The sequence below is a fragment of the Chiloscyllium punctatum genome, chromosome 3 (genome assembly GCF_047496795.1).
Source record: "Chiloscyllium punctatum isolate Juve2018m chromosome 3, sChiPun1.3, whole genome shotgun sequence".
NCBI classification, from domain to species: domain Eukaryota; kingdom Metazoa; phylum Chordata; class Chondrichthyes; order Orectolobiformes; family Hemiscylliidae; genus Chiloscyllium; species Chiloscyllium punctatum.
In genome coordinates this window covers 42,614,346-42,632,443 of record NC_092741.1, presented here as the reverse complement: position 1 = coordinate 42,632,443, position 18,098 = coordinate 42,614,346, and the positions used below count along the sequence as shown (strand labels likewise).

The 18,098-nt window shown below is 42.2% G+C and overlaps 1 protein-coding gene across 1 annotated transcript in view; it reads left to right on the top strand.

The window, feature by feature from the left end:
- The window catches only part of LOC140458135 (coiled-coil domain-containing protein 162), a 125,340-nt gene that overhangs the window by 104,281 nt on the left and 2,961 nt on the right, over positions 1-18,098 (top strand). The window contains exons 28-32 of the mRNA XM_072552251.1: positions 1,243-1,377; positions 7,079-7,231; positions 7,888-8,097; positions 9,692-9,812; positions 15,736-15,801. Coding sequence (XP_072408352.1) covers positions 1,243-1,377; positions 7,079-7,231; positions 7,888-8,097; positions 9,692-9,812; positions 15,736-15,801 — 685 coding nt within the window. The remainder of the gene's footprint in view (positions 1-1,242; positions 1,378-7,078; positions 7,232-7,887; positions 8,098-9,691; positions 9,813-15,735; positions 15,802-18,098) is intronic.

Genomic DNA, 18,098 nt, shown 5'->3' with positions numbered 1-18,098 from the left:
TTCTCACCCTAAACTGATGCCCTCTAGTTCTGGACTTCACCATCCCAGGGAAAAGACTTTGTCTATTTATCCTATCCATGCTCCTCATGAATTTGTAAACCTCTATAAGATCACCCCTGTCCAGGGAAAACAGTATTGGTGTGAAGAAAAGGCAGCAGATTGGCATTAGATAATAGATCAGTGCAGACATGATGGTCTCCTTCTGCTCTGTAATGGTTCTGTGATTTGTCCATTTTCTTTGATCTATTTGGGGACGTCTGCTGTTTCTGGCCGTCAGCCCAATTTTTTGCAGTTCAGCTTAAAATTGGTGATTTATCAATGTCCAGATTACCTCAATAAATAGCAATCTTTTACTCATCATAGATCGATTTTGAAGCAGGTTGTACTGAAAACAACAGAAAACAGATGCAGCAAAACATTAAAATAAATACAAGTAAAATACAAAACCATTTTAATGACATATATTAGAAACACTATAAGGAAGGAGAGAGAGAGAAGATATGAAAAGTGAAGGCAAACAGAACTGGTATGAAATTATTACCTGAAAGGGGGCTGGAAATGTGATGGATTTAATGCTGAGAGTAAATAGGCAGGAGGAGCAGGAACAGATGAGAAAGGTACCCAGAGCAAAAGGCAAAGGCAGTGCCAATTGTGTAGAAAAGGGGTGTTGATGAAAAGTAGGTGTGCATAGCAAAAAATAGATCAGCTCTATTGAGATTAAACAAGACGCTTAATGGAAAGGCAATTAAAATTATCCTTTGCTCCATGCTACTTTCTTTGGGCAGGTGTTCTCTCCCAACACAATGGATCCTTTCACCTGTCTCCAATACACTCCTTCCATCCGGACCCTCTAGCCACTTACCTGTCCGTTATCTCTTTATTGAGAACTGTTGGTGTGACATCTGCTGCTTTCATTTCTCTGCTTCCCTCACCCATTCTGACCTGTCACCCTCTCAGCTTACTGCACTCTGTTCTCTTAGGTCCAAACCTGACTTTGTTAAGGGAGCACATTTGGTTCTTTCACTCCAGAGATGAATGGACTGAGGACGGGCTGTGTAGATGTATTTTAATATTATGGAATATTGAACTATAAGTGACATTTATTGTAATAAGAGAATGATAACCATGATGGCTTTGTGATTTTACTGAAATAGAGCCTGTTTGGGAGTTGCAAATGGGTTGAGGAGTCTTTGAAGAATAGAGTGAAAGAGGGAACTTTTATTGCTATTTTTGTTCTCCCAGCAAAATCAGCTACAGTCCTTACGGGAAGAGAACAGTAAACTGGAGAGATTGGTTTGTCAGCTGAAAACGCTGAGCTGCTGGCGGCAGACAGTAAAGCAGAAACAGTTCCAACGATCTTGCACTGCCTTGGAGCAGGTGAGGGAAAATGCTTTGAGAAAGCACAAAGTTTATAAATCGATATGCAACCTTGATAACAACATTAAAGTATTAGCAATGATCTGATAATTAGCAAGGAGTGTAATTTTTACCTCTAGCATTTCATAGATCATCAGTGATCTGCCAGTGGCCATCTAAAACTTAAAGTCTTTTTACAGAATATTTCTTGTAACCTTTTAAACAGTGACTATATTTGTTGTTTGTGGTCTGGAATTTGAGGCGTGAGAAGAAATTTTATCTATACTTAAAAATAAAATGCAGGGCTACAAGGAAGGAGCCATTGAGTGAAACTATTCAGACAGATCTCTCAAAGAGCCAGCATAAGCACAATGGGCTTACAATAGCTATCTTATACTCTAACACCTGACATTAACATGAGGTAAATTTGATTTTTTTGTTATTTCATAGAATCATGAAATCCCTACAGTTTGGAAACAGGCCCTTTGGCCCAACAACTCCACACCGACCCTCCAAAGTGTAACCTACCAAGACCTATTCCCCTACCTTATTAATCTACATTTACCTCTGACCAATTCATCTTTGGATTATGGGAGACACAGGGAGAATGTGCAAACTCCGCACAAACAGTCACTTGAGGCTGGAATTGAACCCAACTGCCAGGTGCTGTGAGGCAGCAGTGCTGACCACTGAGCCACTGTGGCTCTTTTTTTTAGATTAGATTACTTACAGTGTGGAAACAGGCCCTTCAGGCCAATAAGTCCACACCAACCTGCTGAAGCGCAACCCACCCACACCCATTCCCCTACACTACAGGCAATTTAGCATGGCCAATTCACCTAACCAGCACATTTTTGGACTGTGGGAGGAAACTGGAGCACCCGGAGGAAACCCACGCTAACTCAGGGAGAATGTGCAAACTCTACACAGTCAGTCGCCTGCGGTGGGAATTGAACCCGGGTCTCTGGCGCTGTGAGACAGCAGTGCTAACCACTGTGCCACTGTGCTGCCCTTGTCATCGTAGCTCGGACAGCATTTATTGTCAATCCCCCATTGTGCTGTCGAAGGTAGATGTGAGCAGGGCCATCCTCGGGGTACAGGGAGAACATGGTACTCTTTGGAAGGGCGTCCCTAGATTCTGACCCAGTGGAAGTGTGGAAGCAGGTCATTCAGCCCATCGAATCCACACCAATCCTCCGGAGAGCATCCCACCCAGACCCATCCCCACAACCCAGTATTTCCCATGGCTAATCCACCTAGTCTGCATATCCCTGGACATTGTAGACAATTTAGCATGGCCAATCCACCTAACCTGCACATCTTTGGACCATGGGATGAAACCCACACAGACAGTCTTCTGAGGTTGGATTCGAACCCAGGTCTCTGACGCTGTGAGGCAACAGTGCTAACCACTTAGCCACCGTGCTGCCCTTAGTTCCAAGTCAGGAAGGAGAGATGCTTGGAAGGTAATTTTCTGGTTGGTATTCCCATATATCTGCTTCCCTTGTCCTAGATGATTGAGGTCACAAGTTTGGAAGGTGTTATTGATGGAGGCTTGGAGAGTTCATGCAACATTGCTGCTACTGTAGGATCAGTGGTGAGGGAAGTAAATCTTGAAGGTGGCAGATGTGATGTCAGTCAAGTGGCTACTTTGTATTAGATGGTGTGAAGTTTCTTGAGTGTTGTTGTTGCTGCATCATCTGGGCAAAAGGGCAGGATTCAGTCATGGCCCTGACTTGACCCTTGTGGATGTTGCACAGGCAGTGGGGAGACAGGAAGTGAGTCACTCCCAATTCAGTTTGGGTTACTGGTAACTCACAGGATGTCAACAGAAGGGAATTGAGCAATGGTAATACTCCTGAATGCCAACAGCCCAGGGTTATTGGCTGGCACAAATGTGGTGCGAATATTATTTGCCAATTGTCAGCCCAGGCCTGGATACCATCCAGATCTTGTTGCATTTGATTAGATTAGATTCCCTACAATGTGAAAACAGGCCCTTCGGCCCAACAAGTACACACCGACCGTCCAAAGAGAAACCCACCCAGACCCATTTCCCCCTGACTGAAGCACCTGACACTATGGGCAATTTAAATGGCCAATTCACCTGAGCTGCACATCTTTGGACTGTGGGAGGAAACCGGAGCATCCGGAGGAAACCCACACAGGCACGGGGAGAATGTGCAAACTCCACATAGACAGACACCCAAGGCTGGAATCGAACCTGGGTCCCTGGCACTGTGAGGCAGCAGTCCTCACCACTGAGCCATCATGTTGCCCATTTGGACGTGGACTGCTTCAATATCTGAGGAGTCATGAATAGTGCTGAACATTGTGCAATCATCGATGAACATCCTCACTTCTGACCTTAACATGGAGGGGAAGTCATTGATAAATTAGCTGAAGATGGTTGTGCCTAGGGTACTATCCTGAGGAACTCCTGCAGAAACATTCTTGGACTGAGATGATTGACCCCCATCAACTAGAAGTAATGCCCACAATGTGTTAATATCAAAAATCAACATGAAGTACAAGTTAACTTCCCAGCAAGCTGTGGTTAATAACAATCCTCTGCACATTAAACAACAGATAGTATTGCCCACTTCCACACTGTAGGGATTCTATGATTCTAAGACAAATACCACAGAAATAATGGCAACACACCCAGAAGTCAGTAACTACTGTGAGCCACATAAGTCACGTTTACACTTTGGTCTTCCTGCAGATGGATTTTACTCTTTCCTCTTAAGGACTCCATTTAACTCCCTCCAATGCTGTCATGCCTTGGAATGCCAGAATACTTACTTTCTGCCTAGCTGTTCAATCTTATCAGAAGGTGCTCCATCATTGACTTCCTAGGTATCCTCGAGCTCTGTCTCAGCTCCTCCCTCTACTTCCTCCCCGGGATCTCTCACAGCCGACTGACATTCAGCCTGTGCTGTGCCAACTCACTGCCTGGAGCCCCTTCCTTGATTCCTTTGGCCCCTCTTGGTTTCTCCTTTGCTCCTTGCTCCTGTTAGGTTTGGTGGGTTCTCAATTTCTTCCAGCCTCTCAGTTACATTTTCCAGGACTCCCAGATCCCTCTTCAATTTCCTGTAACCACCTTTGGACCCAGCTTTACACCCAATCCTCGAACTGGCTTCTGGGGACTCCCTTTTCAGAGGGCCCGGACCAGACTCCATAACTCCTGGTTTTCATACTGGATCAGCAGTAACCGTGGATGGCACAGGAGAGAGTGTGGCTGGAAACACTGCCAAACACACAACCACATGCGCACGCACACACAGACATACACACAGATACGGACGCACCCATACACACACAAACAGACACACATGCTCACGCACACACAGACACACATGCTCACACACACACAGATATAGACACAGATAGACACCCCCATACACACATTGACACACACAGACACACATGCTTTCACACACAGATACAGACACACTCCACCCACAAACACACATACAGATACAGACACACCCATATACACATACAGACGCATAAAGGTACACACGATACAGACACACCCACACACATATGCACACACGTGCACACAGACACACATGCACAGATAGACATGTGCACTCACATGCACACACTCACTCACGGGCCAGACTTGAACTGACATACCCAACTTCCAGGTGGGAAATCCATTATCAGGACCAGGATGGGCACGGTTCATTACATGGTCGAGATAGTGGTTTATAAGAATGAATATTTATTTAATGAAGGCATTCAAGAGGGCATTGAATGATTTTTTTGATAGAAATGGTGTGCAGGGATTTGGGGAAAACACAGTGGATTGGCACCAGCTCTATGGACTAGATCAAACCCCTTTCAAAATGTATCAATGAGATAGCCTAGACCCTAACTTTTATCTTACTTAAAGGCAAGTGCAAGGTGCTGTGTTCCAGATGTGATTCGATTGGTCATACTACTAGGCTTTAAGCAAAACAGACTTCTAAAATACAAGACAAAAAAGAAATGGTATAACTTTAACTATTAAAATACTTAACAAAATGATATATTATTTAGCTACCATTCGTCAACTGTTCCAATGCAGCAGCATCACATAAATAAGCAAAGGCAAGTTCAGCAAAAACAGATTTCCCTCACTTGCTGTCTCTTCAGTCCAGGAGAAACTGAAAGGATGAATATACCAGCAGAGAGAGAGAGCCCGTTTTTTTTGCAGGAGTGGAGAGAGAGAGAGAGAACTGTATCTAGCAACTTCAACTTAAAACCCCCAACTTCAACAACTGAAAACAAATCTAAAACAATGGGTGTCTGTGGGCCTGTCTCCACCCACTCATACGTCTTTTATCTATTTTTTTAAAACCCAAAGCTATTTACTCTGCTGTCCATGGATCAGACACCTCTGCACCAGGTGGACAAAAAGCCCCTTCAAGAGGGCCAGGATAGAACAAATCCCTCTTAAAGGTACATCTCGTACAGTAGGAACAGATCCAATGCAGGCACGATGGGCTGAATGGCCTTTGTCCGCACTGTAGTAATTCTGAAAGACTGTGATTCTCAGGAACAGATACAAGGTTACTTGGGACCAGCCTTCAGTCTGTGGCCTGACACGGAGGTGCCCTGAGTTCAAAGTCCTTGTCAATTTTATTGTTTTATTTACCACTTTGGGACAAATGGGGGAAAATGTCACCCCTACTTCCGAAGTTTTTTGCCAGAAGATGGGGACATGCCTCCGATGTTCAAAAGCTAGAAGGTGAACCTGTATGAGGTGCTGCATTTCCACAGCTAATGGTTCAGTTCACTTTGTAAGATGTGAGTGTTGGGTTGAGGCCATAAAGGTCATAACTAATGGCAGACTTGGCTCAAAAGGTTGAATGGCCTACTCCTGTTCCTAAGTTCAAGAAGATATGGAGTTTCTGGGAATACCTGTTTTTCCAATTCTTTCTTCATTTTGTTGTTCTCCTAGGTGAAGGAACTGAGGGCATTCTGGCTACGTTTGCAGACTATACAACAGTAGGTAGAGGGACAGGTAGTATTGAGGAGGCAGAGAGGCTGCTGAAGAATTTGGACATGTTAGGGAAATGGGCAAAGAAGTGGCAGACGGAGTACCACGTGGGAACGTGTGAGGTCATGCACCTTGATAGGAAGAACAGAGGCAAGGACTATTTTCTAAATGGGGAGAAAATTCATAAGTCTGAAGTGCAAAGAGACTTGGAAGTTCTAGTTCAGGATTCTTTTAAGGTAAACTTGCAGGTTGAGTCAGCAGTTAGAAAGACAAATGCAATGATGGCATTTATTTTGAGAGGGCTTGAATATAAAAACAGGATGTAATTCTGAGGCTCTATAAGGCTCTGGTCAGACCACATTTGGAGTATCGTGCACAGCTTTGGGCCCCATATCTCAGGAAGGATGTGCTGGCCCTGGAGCGTGTTCAGAAGAGGTTCACAAAAATGGTCACAGGAATGAAAAGCTTAACATCTGACCACCAGATGGAAAATTAATTCAAGCAAGGGACCAGAAAAGTGGGCAAAGATTGAGGCAACCTGGTTCTGAACACTGCAAACCTGCAGAGGTTTCAGCTATTTCTCACCTGTCACCACGTAAAGAACAGACCTTTGAATAGAAGCACCTCTTTCTACCCTCCCTTCTCAATCAACTTTTGCTTGAAAAGTTAAATGAGAGCCGCTGGGACGAAATTGGCATCTTGTTTTTGACCAGTTGTCCTTTATGTTCACAGGAAGTCGTAAAAGTCAAGAAACGTTATCTCAATATTAAAATGCTGGCGGAAGAGGAGGTGCTTTTACTGCGTCAGCAACTCTCTGCTGTACAGAAAGCTCTGAGCAAGTCCCAGTCGGAGAATGATAAAATGAAGAAAGAACTGGAAAAAGAGGTATCCCCAGAACTCCATATCTTCTCGAACTTAGGAGCAGGAGTAGGCCATTTAACCTTTTGAGCCAGATCTGCCATTCGTTATGATTTTTGTGACCTAAACCCACCTCTCCTTTCCCCTTCCCATGCTCTCCAACTCCTTTATCTGTCAAAAATATCTCTAAATCACCCTTGAATAATCCTCTTCTTTCCAACCTTTACAAACAACTACCATTCTACATCCTGTAGAAATCAATAGACCAACTCCATTGCTAATAATAAAAGGAAGATATCTGGCCATAGCAGCATAAGGGCAGGCCTTGCAGTCTGTCTGCCATTTCGTACATTACAACAGTGGTACATGCAACAGGTACACCTAAAGGCAACAAGGAACAGCCATTCTTATCTGATCTGGCCTACACTTGACTCCCGACCCCCAGCAATGTGGTTGACTCTTAACTGCCCTCTGAGCAATTACGAATGGGCAATAAATGGTGGCCTAGCCAGGAACACCTTCATCCCAAGAATGAATTGAACAAAAATGTCCTTTTTTTCTATATTATGTGTAAAAGGTCAGAAAATATTAGTCCTTCGAAGAGTAAAATGTCTTGATAAGCAGGTAATGCCCTCAAAGATGTCACTCATGGTGCCATATGTCCGAGTTTTTGTTGACCACAGAAATGGCTGCTGAAGGAGTATGAGCACAAGGCTTCTCAAGAGTTGAAGAGCCGACAGCAGCTGGACAGTGTGAAAGCATCCAACATGGAACGACTGTTGAATGACATGGAGGAAAAGGAACAGAGGTTCCATCTACTAAGCACTGAGTTTGAGAGATCTTCCAAAATGGCTCAAATCCAGCACAATAAGATCGATAAGGAGATCAAACAGGTACAGTGTGACAAAAAAGCATCCTTCTGTACATCATGTCTTACAGAAACTGGTCCCAATGACAGCTGCAATGCTAATATGCGTTGGTTTGATATTTTTCTTAAGTGAGGAATAATGTCCTCCTCATGTAACTCACAGAGCATTGGTTTCTCAAAATGAATTTATCTTATGACAGAGTTCTGGATGCTTTCCTTGTCTTTCCAGACAAGTACTGGAAACTGTATGAGTGCACATTAGTGAACATTTATTCATTAGCTCCTGTATTTGCAGAAACAAGGGTCAGTATGACTGCATTGGCACTTTCTTAAATAAGTACACAAGAAAAAGGAGTAGGCCATTCAGCCCTGCTCCATCATTCGATGAAATCATGGCTGATCTTCTATCTCAACTCCGTTTTCTTGCACGATACCTGTCTTTCTTGATATTAATAATGTGTAAAAATCCATCCATCTTTGACTTGAATGTCCTCTATGACTGAGTCCACAGTCCAAAGAATAAGGAATTCCATAGATTCACCACTCACTGAGTGAAGAAATTTCTCTTCATCTTTCTCAAGCTCATATTTTTTGTGTTTCACTTAAAAAATAATTAGCAGCTCAGATAAAGGGTTAGTTTATTACACAACTATTGCAGAGTTATTTAAGTAAAATGTGTTAAAAGTTATTAAAGTACAAATACAACATTTAAAAAGTGCTTGATGAAGGGCTTATGCCCAAACTGTTGATTCTCCTGCTCCTCAATGCTGCCTGACGTGATGTGCTTTTCCAGCACCACACTCTTGGCTACAAATATTTAAAGGATAAATTTATGAAGATGACAATCTGCCTCTAATTGCATTGCAGTCATAGATTGTTTGAAAATTCTCTTTCTGAAGTGTAAGGGTTGAATTATGAAGTCAGATTTGGCTCTGCAGTTGGATAGTTGGAGGTTGCTCACACATTAAGCAGAATAGGTTCTGGGAATGGGTGAAGACCCCTGTGTTGTGTTTCATTGTTACAACACTGCTGATAGTTACTGGTGGGATCCCGGTTCAGTCTAGCAGTCCTTTAGCTAGTTTGTCCTGGATGTCTCCCTTGCACATCAAATTCGATGGGTCAAATGGCCTAATTCTGCTCCTATGTCCTATCTCCCTGTCGTGAACAATTTCTGTTTCAAGATCCTTTTTCCAATGTTCAAACATTTTATCAAAATCAAACAAAATGACTGCTTATGTAGACAAACCGAAGTGAGTAATATTGGAATTCCTCACGATGTCCTTCATGTCTTCTGTTCAACAAGATAGAAACTTCATCCCTTCTGACAGTTCAATTTACAATCTTGGATTCTATGAATTATTTAATAACCCTTTGTGATTCACTCTTAAGCTACTACAGTCTGATGATTTGCCTTGACTGCAGTTGAATTCACAAAAGAAGTCATGTATCTTCTTATAGCTTTTTCTTTAAGACTCTTTATACCTATTATAAAGACAGATTAGATTTCTCTACAAAGCATATATCTACACATTTATAACAGTTGCCCGTTGTATGAAATGTTGTTTGAGAATCTTGCTGTAAATAGCTTTGCTGTACATCTGCTTTCTGTTATTTGTTAGGTACGCTGTAAGCTGGTCCAGGAGCGCAACTTGAAACTAGATGCCTTCCAACGAGTCAGTGAATTGCAGAACCAGATGTATGACTTTGAGGTAGCTTTGTCTCTAAAAAGCAGTGCTACAGGTAAAACAGAAGTAGTGATGGATTATTTATCCTCATTTATGACCAATACTATGTGCCTGTGATATCTGAATTTCAGCTATACTCTCAAAATACATGCAACTAAGTGTATAAATAAATCACAGGAAGTGCATTCTGCAGATACATGATATATCCTGGAACAATTAGATCCAGGCTTTCCACGACAATGTTCATCCACAGCCAGCTGCTTTGGCTTCACTGAGTTCCCTGCTCCATTACAAGTCCTCGAAGATTTCTTCTTAACCCCTTTTTATTTCTTAACTTCCTGCTTCACGGTGATGGCATTAAATCAGGTTCTAACATTACCTGACCACTACCTCTCCTCACCATTTTACTGTCTATAATTTGTCATTATGCTTGTCAATATTCATATTGAAAAGGCTGAAATTTCCTCCAACTAAATGTTAAAAGAGAAAAAAAGGGAAATTAACAGGTAAGTCTCGCATTTTTCACAACTGGACATCTCAAAGCACTTTGCAACTAATGAAGTATTTACTGAATTGTAGTTATTATTCTCATGTAAGAAATGTTGCAGCCATTATAGAGATATAGCAAACTCCCACAAACAGCAATGTGATAAGGACCAGACAATCTCTCTCTCTCCTGTGAAATTGATCACGGGATAAATATTGGCCTGGTCTTCAGGGATAACTCCCATATTTTTCTTCAAAGTACTGCACGTTGTCTTATATCCACCAGACTAAGCAGATGGGGATTCAGTTTAACATGCCATCCAAAAGACAGCTTCCGCAGCCATGTTGTGCTTCCTCAGTAATGCATAAATTAACATTTATGTTGACATTATGTGAAAATTGAACCTGGAAACTTATGATTCAAAGGCAAGTGTTCCCAACATCTGACATCAGGGATGAAAGAAATCATTGTCTTCAGCCTCCACTATAAACTCCGTTCCTTACACAGCCATGTTCTGACTCCCCACCATTCACTCATTAACATTGTGCTCACTAAACTTACGTTGGTTCGTAATCTGGCAATAGGTCACCTTTAAAATTCTCCTTTTTATCTTGAAATAACTCCATTATTCCACTCCCTGTCTCTGTAATCTCAGCCAGTCCTACAATCCTCTGAGATCACAGCACTCCTCCAATAGTAGCCTTTTGCATGTCTGTAATTTTAATTGCTCACCACTGGTGGCTGGGCCTTTGGCTGCCTATATCCGAAGCTTTGGAATTCTCATCCTATATCTAATCAATCAAATTTCCTTTTACTCCTCTAAAAGGCAGTACAAGCATAGTCATTCCAACATTTCCTTAGAAGGAAAACTGCCCATTCCAGATATAAGTCTGATAGATTTTTGAACTGTTTCCTTCATATTTACATCCTTCCTTTAATAAGGTGACTGTACACAGCACTCCAGACCTGGTCTCACTTATGCCCAGCTTAATTGAAGCATAACCTCCATACTTTGGAATTCAGTTTCCTCCTTAACCGGCCTTGCAACCTCATGTCCCAGGTTGCTGCCCCCAATTCCAGAATTGAGTACCCCACCTTCCTACAATAATAATATTCCCTGATAGCCATCAATGACAGTCAATCTGCTGAACCCTAGAACTGACTGTGCTCTATTCCCCTGACCAATCTCCATGCATCTCCCTGACCCATGATCCAATAATCCTTGGACTGGTTACACTGAACCTGCAGGAGTGACAGTAACCCACACCCTGGACTGTTGTGAGAGAGACTCCAGTCTTTACCTTGACTGCCTCAAGTGGACATCTGATAGTGGATGGTGCTTTTGACTGACTTTAATTCATTCATGGGAGGTGAGCATCACTGCCTGAATCAGCATTATTGTCCATTCCCAGTTGCTGTTAAGGTGGTGGCGAGCTGCCTTCTCGGACTACTGTAGTCCATTTGTTGTAGGTAAACCCACATTGCTGTTAGGTAGGTAATTCCAGGATTTTGACCCAGCAATGATACATTTTCAAGTCTGGCTAGTGAGTGACTCGGAAGGGAACTGATCATAGGTTTTTGGCGTTTGGTGTAGTTGCGAGATTAATATAACACAGTGCTGTATAGCAACATTTCCATCTCCCTCATGGATGGCCGCTGACAACAAGCTGCCTGGGTTTGTATCTGCTCTCTCTAAAAGAGAGAGGTTTGTCTTGAAGCAGGAAAGAAAGGGAGAGCAATGTAGGGAGGGAATTCCATGATCAGGCATTAAAGAAAGCAAGACTTTTAGAATAGAATAGAGTATTCTTTACTGTCATGTGTACTCCATTGTAGAAGGACAGTGAAAAGCTTTTACAATGTCTGCCTCTTATGGCACTATCTTGGATACAAAAGAAGAATAAAAATTGTTGCATTACTTAACAGAGTTAGAAATAAGACATCCTTAAAAGGTAAGTCAGGTAAATAATTTCAAACAAACATTACATGTAGCAGCTCAATGCAGGACCTCCATATATGGTATAGTCTCCAGGATCGAGAGATCAACCTCCACCTTGGAAGCTCCCTGCCTCTATTCCTGATGAAGGGCTTTTGCCGGAAACATTGATTTTCCTGCTCCTCTGATGTTGCCTGACCTGCTGTGCTTTTCCAGCACCACTCTGATCTAAACAAAAGAAAGGTGACTGTTCTGGCTTGATACAGGCACTCAATTTCACACAGAGACCCGTAGAGGAATATGGAAAGCACAAACAGACGCTGGTGAGATGGGATTACAGTAGAAACTCAATTATTCAAATACCAACGATTTGAAAACTGGACTATCCGAACAAAATCTGACAGTCCTGTGAAACTGTTACAACAAAGTAGCATTACTGATAATGGTGTCACCATCACGCCTTTTGATAGCAACACAGGGTAATGAGGATTGCCTGCACTGAAGATCTGCAAATGTTGCATAAAAGAGGTGTTAACAATACTGCTGCAACAATCTCAGTCAGTCAATTGTAGCAGTGTTAACATAATTTTAACCAACAATAGTTGGGCGACACGGTAGCACAGTGGTTAGCACTGCTACCTCACAGTGCCAGAGATGCGGGTTCAATTCCCACCTCAGGCCACATGACTATGTGGAGTTCACACATTCTCTGCGTGGGTGTGCTCTGGTTTCCTCCCACAGTCCAAAAATGTGCAGGTTAGGTGAATATAGCTATGCTAAATTGCCCATAGTGTTAGGTGAAGGGGTAAATGTAGGGGGGGTGGGTCAGTGTGGACTTGTTGGGCTGAAGGGCCTGTTTCCCTACTAAGCTTTATGACACTGGTACAACAAATTGTTGTAGTATTGAAAAAATTTTAACACATGAAAATGACGGACATGCTGAAGGATTCTAAAATGCATGACAAAAATCAATAGTGTCTTCATTCCCTCTATGACTGAGTTCGTATCTGGTGTCACTGATCGAGTTTGTTGTATATACTGTACTTACCATGTCTGTGAAGAGAAAGCACACCACAGTGACAATTGAACAGAAAAGTGAGATTTTACAGCACCTGGATCGTGGTAAAAAGGCATCGAGGATTGCACAGGAGTACAACACTGGGATAGCGACAGTGTCTGACATCAAGAAAGCAAGACCAGCGATTGAGAAACTCATCAGCCTAAGTGACACTGCAAATGCTCTAAAAAGAAAATCCATGAAGCCAGCAAAGGATGAGCAACTCGACCAAGCTGTATTTTTGTGGTTTTCACAGCAGCGTGAAAAGGGAATTCCCGTATCTGGCCTGAAGATCCTGGAAAAAGCTGCCAGTTTTCATGAACGCCTCCACACTGGTGAGTCTGATCACAGTGTATCATTGGGATGGTTACAGCACTTCAAACATTGTCACTGCATTAGGCAGCTCAGTGTTCTTGGGGAGCAGAAGTCTATGGATGACACCACCGGAGAAGACTACAGACTAAAACTGCAATCCAGCATTCATGAAGGAAAGTATGAACCTGAGCAATTGTACAATTGTGTAGATGAAAGTGGATTGTTCTGGCGTGCACTGCCAGCTAAAACACTTGTATCCACCAGAGAAAAGCAGGGGTCAGGACAAAGCACAGAAGGATCGGATCACAATTTTCCCCTTGTGTCAATACCACCGACACTCATAAGTTACCACTTGTCTGCATGGGCGATATGCTAAATCTCCGTTACTTTAAGAACTGTGACAAGAACTTGTTTCCCGTAAGGTACAAAGCACATAATAATGCATGAATGACATATCCACTTTTCTCATCCTGGTTCCATGAAGATTTTGTACCTGCTGTCAGGTCACATTTGGCAAGCCAAGGACTCGAGCAACATGCCCTTCTGCTTGTTGAGAATGCGGGGGCATACACTGTGAAAGGCAGCCAGTTACAATTAGCTATCAAGTGTTTGTTTTTACCACCCAACACCACTTCAAGGTTACGGCTCCTTGATCAGGGAATCATTGCAATTATGAAAAATGTTACCAGAGTGACATGTTGCATGCTGTCCTGGGTGAAGCCAATACTGACAAAGGACTGTAGGAAATCATTAAGGCAATTATAGTCAAGGATGCTGTATTCATGATTGCTGAATCTTGGGACTGCATCGAGTCATCAACAATTGCAGACTGTTGGTACAATAGTTTGTGTATTGGGAGCCCTGCCTGTGAAGTGGACACCCGTCTGGAACAAAGCATAACCACTGACATCACCGAAAACTGCAGACAGCTGGGTTTAGGAGACTTTGCAGACAGAGATTGATGCTTGGGTAAACCGTGACAACAAAATTGGAACAGAGGCACTCACCGATGATCAAAGAGTCAACGTAGTCACAGAGGAACAGGAGGAATGTGTGGGTAGCAAGGAAAATCCAATACCGGCACCACCTCCCGTCCCCATTAATGAAGCTATTGACAGTTTGCAACTTTGCATGGAGTGGTACGAAGCACAAGATGAAGTTGTTGTCGTTAAACTGATGCATCTTCGCCAAGTGTTATTGTTTGCAAAGAGACAGTAATTCAAGCAACAGCGGCTGGATAATGTCTTCGGAAATAATAACCAACCTCCACATCAATGAATTCTTTTTATTGTACAGGTACAGAAAGAGTGATGAGTTGTAAAATGTCATGAATTTTTAAGCGATATGCAGTGTTCGTACAGATTTTAGTGATCAGATGAAATAAAAACTGTTTGCATGCTTTTTAATGTAATTATGGGCAGTGCATAACATCAAGTCAATTTACCAAATAATCAATTACCTGAATGAAAACCTGCCCATCCAAAGACTTAGGATAATAGGGGTTCCCTGTAATTGTTTGAATTTTTTTGCAGAAATTTACAGAACAAGGAACTTTCAAGGAACACAAAGACTTTCACCTCGTGTGAAAGGGAGAAGACCGCCTATTAAATAGACAGGAATGTGGGACTTTACAGGCATATATGTCTGATGAGTGACAATATGTAAATGTGGCATGGGTTTTTGGTTGAGTTGGTTCGTTAACAGGGAAAATACCTGTTCTGTGTGGGGAATATCCAGAGTCTACTCTATATTTAGATGTTGATTTTAGTTTATTATAGCAAAAGTCTTAAATTGAAACATTTTGTCACATTTATTTCAAAAGCTATTAGTCTCTGAAGCAATAGAATCACAGGGCACAAACGTACTCAAACAAAGATGCAAATTTTAGAAGTATAATTGGAAGATAGTACTTTTGAACTCTGGTAATACAGCTACAAAAACCATTGCTTTACTTAATTTCCTTTTGGGATCTCAATTAAATCAATGTAAAACAGCAGGTAAATGTCTCAAAACACAAAAGCAGATTTTTTAAAAAAATCATGTGTTGGTGCAAATTCACAGATGGTGAAAGCAAACATTTGCCAAAGTCATGCTCCTCCTGCCAAAGTAACGAGGAAGCAGGAATACACAGCACACCTTCACTACCTGTATTTGTAATATTTTCTTTTTCTGAAATACCTCTACAGAGAACAGGAAGAGATTACCATCATACCTTTGTCGCAGTGCAAGCAGCTTCAGAAGTATTTTACCAGGTAGACACTTGCAAATAAATCTTCACCTAAATTATTTTAGTCAACTGGGCAGAACCAAAACAGAGACGGCTGTAATTGGTCTGTGGGCCGATTTCTCCCAATGACTGGAATGATAACTTTTATTTACTACAGTTTATTTAGTAAAACATCAAGGTATCTCAGCAGTTGAACCAAAGATTTTGCATAAGCTACAAAAGATGGCCAAAGTTATCAAAGAGGTAGGTTTTAAGTCATGGAATTATGGTTATAACCCTTTGGAGGCTGTTGAATCTAAGCTTGCTCTCCATAGAGCAGCAGCAGACCACACTGTCCCTTGATCCTGCACTGCCATTCAATAAAATTATGTCTAATCTGTTTGTGATTTCAAATTGCATTCCCAGCTACACCACCTCCCCAAATAACTCTGGACTCTCCGATCCACCTAGATATTCATCCACCTGTCTTTAAAATGTTCAATGGACCCACCCCACCTCCTGCCAAGGCAGGGAGTTTCAGAGCTGTATAACCCTGAATCATAGAGTCATAACACAGTAACAGACTGTTCAGTCCAACCAGTCCATGCCCAACATAATCCCAAACTAAACTAGTCCCACCTGCCTGCTCCTGGCCCATATCCCTCCAAACCTTTCCCAGGTGTATTTACCAAAGTGTCTTTTAAACACGGTAACTGCGCCCACATCAACCACCTCCTCAGGAAGTTCATTCCACACACTGATCACCCTCTGCTTAAAAAAATTGCCCACATACTTTAAATCTCCTTGCCTTGAAATTCTTCCATCCTAGAGAAAAACACCGACCGTTAACTATAGCTATAGCCCTCATGATTTTATAAACCTCTAAGATCACTTCTCAACCTATGCTCGAGTGAAAAAAGTCCAAGCTTATCTTTATAACTCATACCTCCCATACCCGGCAACCTCCTGGTAAATCTCTTCTGAACCCTCTATAGCTTAATAATACCTTTCCTATAACAGGGTGACTAGAACCAGACACAGCATTCCAGAAGAGTACTCACTAATGCCCTGTACAACCTTAACAAGACTCCCAACTCCTTTACTCAAGGGACTGAGCTAAACATCTTACCCAACACCCTAACCTTGTTTGTTGTACTAACAAATGCAATACCATTTGATCAAAGATCCCTTTGTAATTTCTCATCTGTCCTTTGGTGTGACTCCTAATTTTGAAACTCCTTAGTCTGGACTCTCAAGAGGAAACGTCCTTTGTAACCCCACCTTGACAAGACCAATCAGGATCCTATACATTTCAAACAAGCCACACACCACAATTTAGAGTCCAGTGGAAACAAGCCCAGCCTGTTCTCATAAGCCAGATATCAATCTGGTTAACTATCTCCAATGCTTTTACATCTTTCCTTAAATAAAGGTGACCAAATTGCACACAGTATTTGAGATGTGGTCTCACCAATGCCCAGTTAGCTCTTTGCTCTTTCCTTATAACTCTGCAGTTAGTGTCAACAGCATGGAAACAGGCCTTTTGGCCCAACTCATCCATGCTAACTTGTGACTTCCTAAACTGAACTAGTCCCATTTGTGTGTGTTTGGTCCACATCCTTCTAAAGCTTTCCTCTATGTACTGTCCAAATGTCTTAATTGTTATTAATTGTACTCCACTCCAGCACTTCCTCTGGAGGCTCATTCCATATACACACCACCCTCTGACAAAGTTGCCCCCTACGATCCTTTTTAAATCGTTCCCTCTCATCTTAAACCTATGACCTCTAGTTTTAGACTCCACTGCCCTGGGGAAAAAGATCTTGTCTATTCACTTTATCTACACCCCCAACAATTTTATGAACTAAAGTTTTTCACCCTCACATCCTCACTCCATTTCCTTTTAGACATCATTGTCCCTGCTTCCACTGCATTTCTAGGCAGCAAGCTCCAGGTTGTCATTACTCACGAGTTCCCTCACATCCCTCCAGCAACTCTTTCTAATCTACCTTACCTGGACTTATCATACTCATATACAATTCACTGTCACTGGGTCAAAATAATCAAACTCCTGTCCTGATACCACTGTGGGTGTCTCTACACCCCATGGACTAGTGATTCAACAAGGCACTCATTATTACTTTCTAAAGTAATTAGGGATGGCAAATAAATACTGGCCTAATTAGTGATGCCCACATCCTCTGAACAAATTATTTTTAAAATCTCCCAAACTCCTCTTACTGCAGACCAAGTCCAGCTTCTCAAACCTAACTGGTTAGGTTGATCTCTGATCTTAAAGCATTCTGACCAATCCCCTCAGTCTTCTGAGGAGCCTTAGATCAT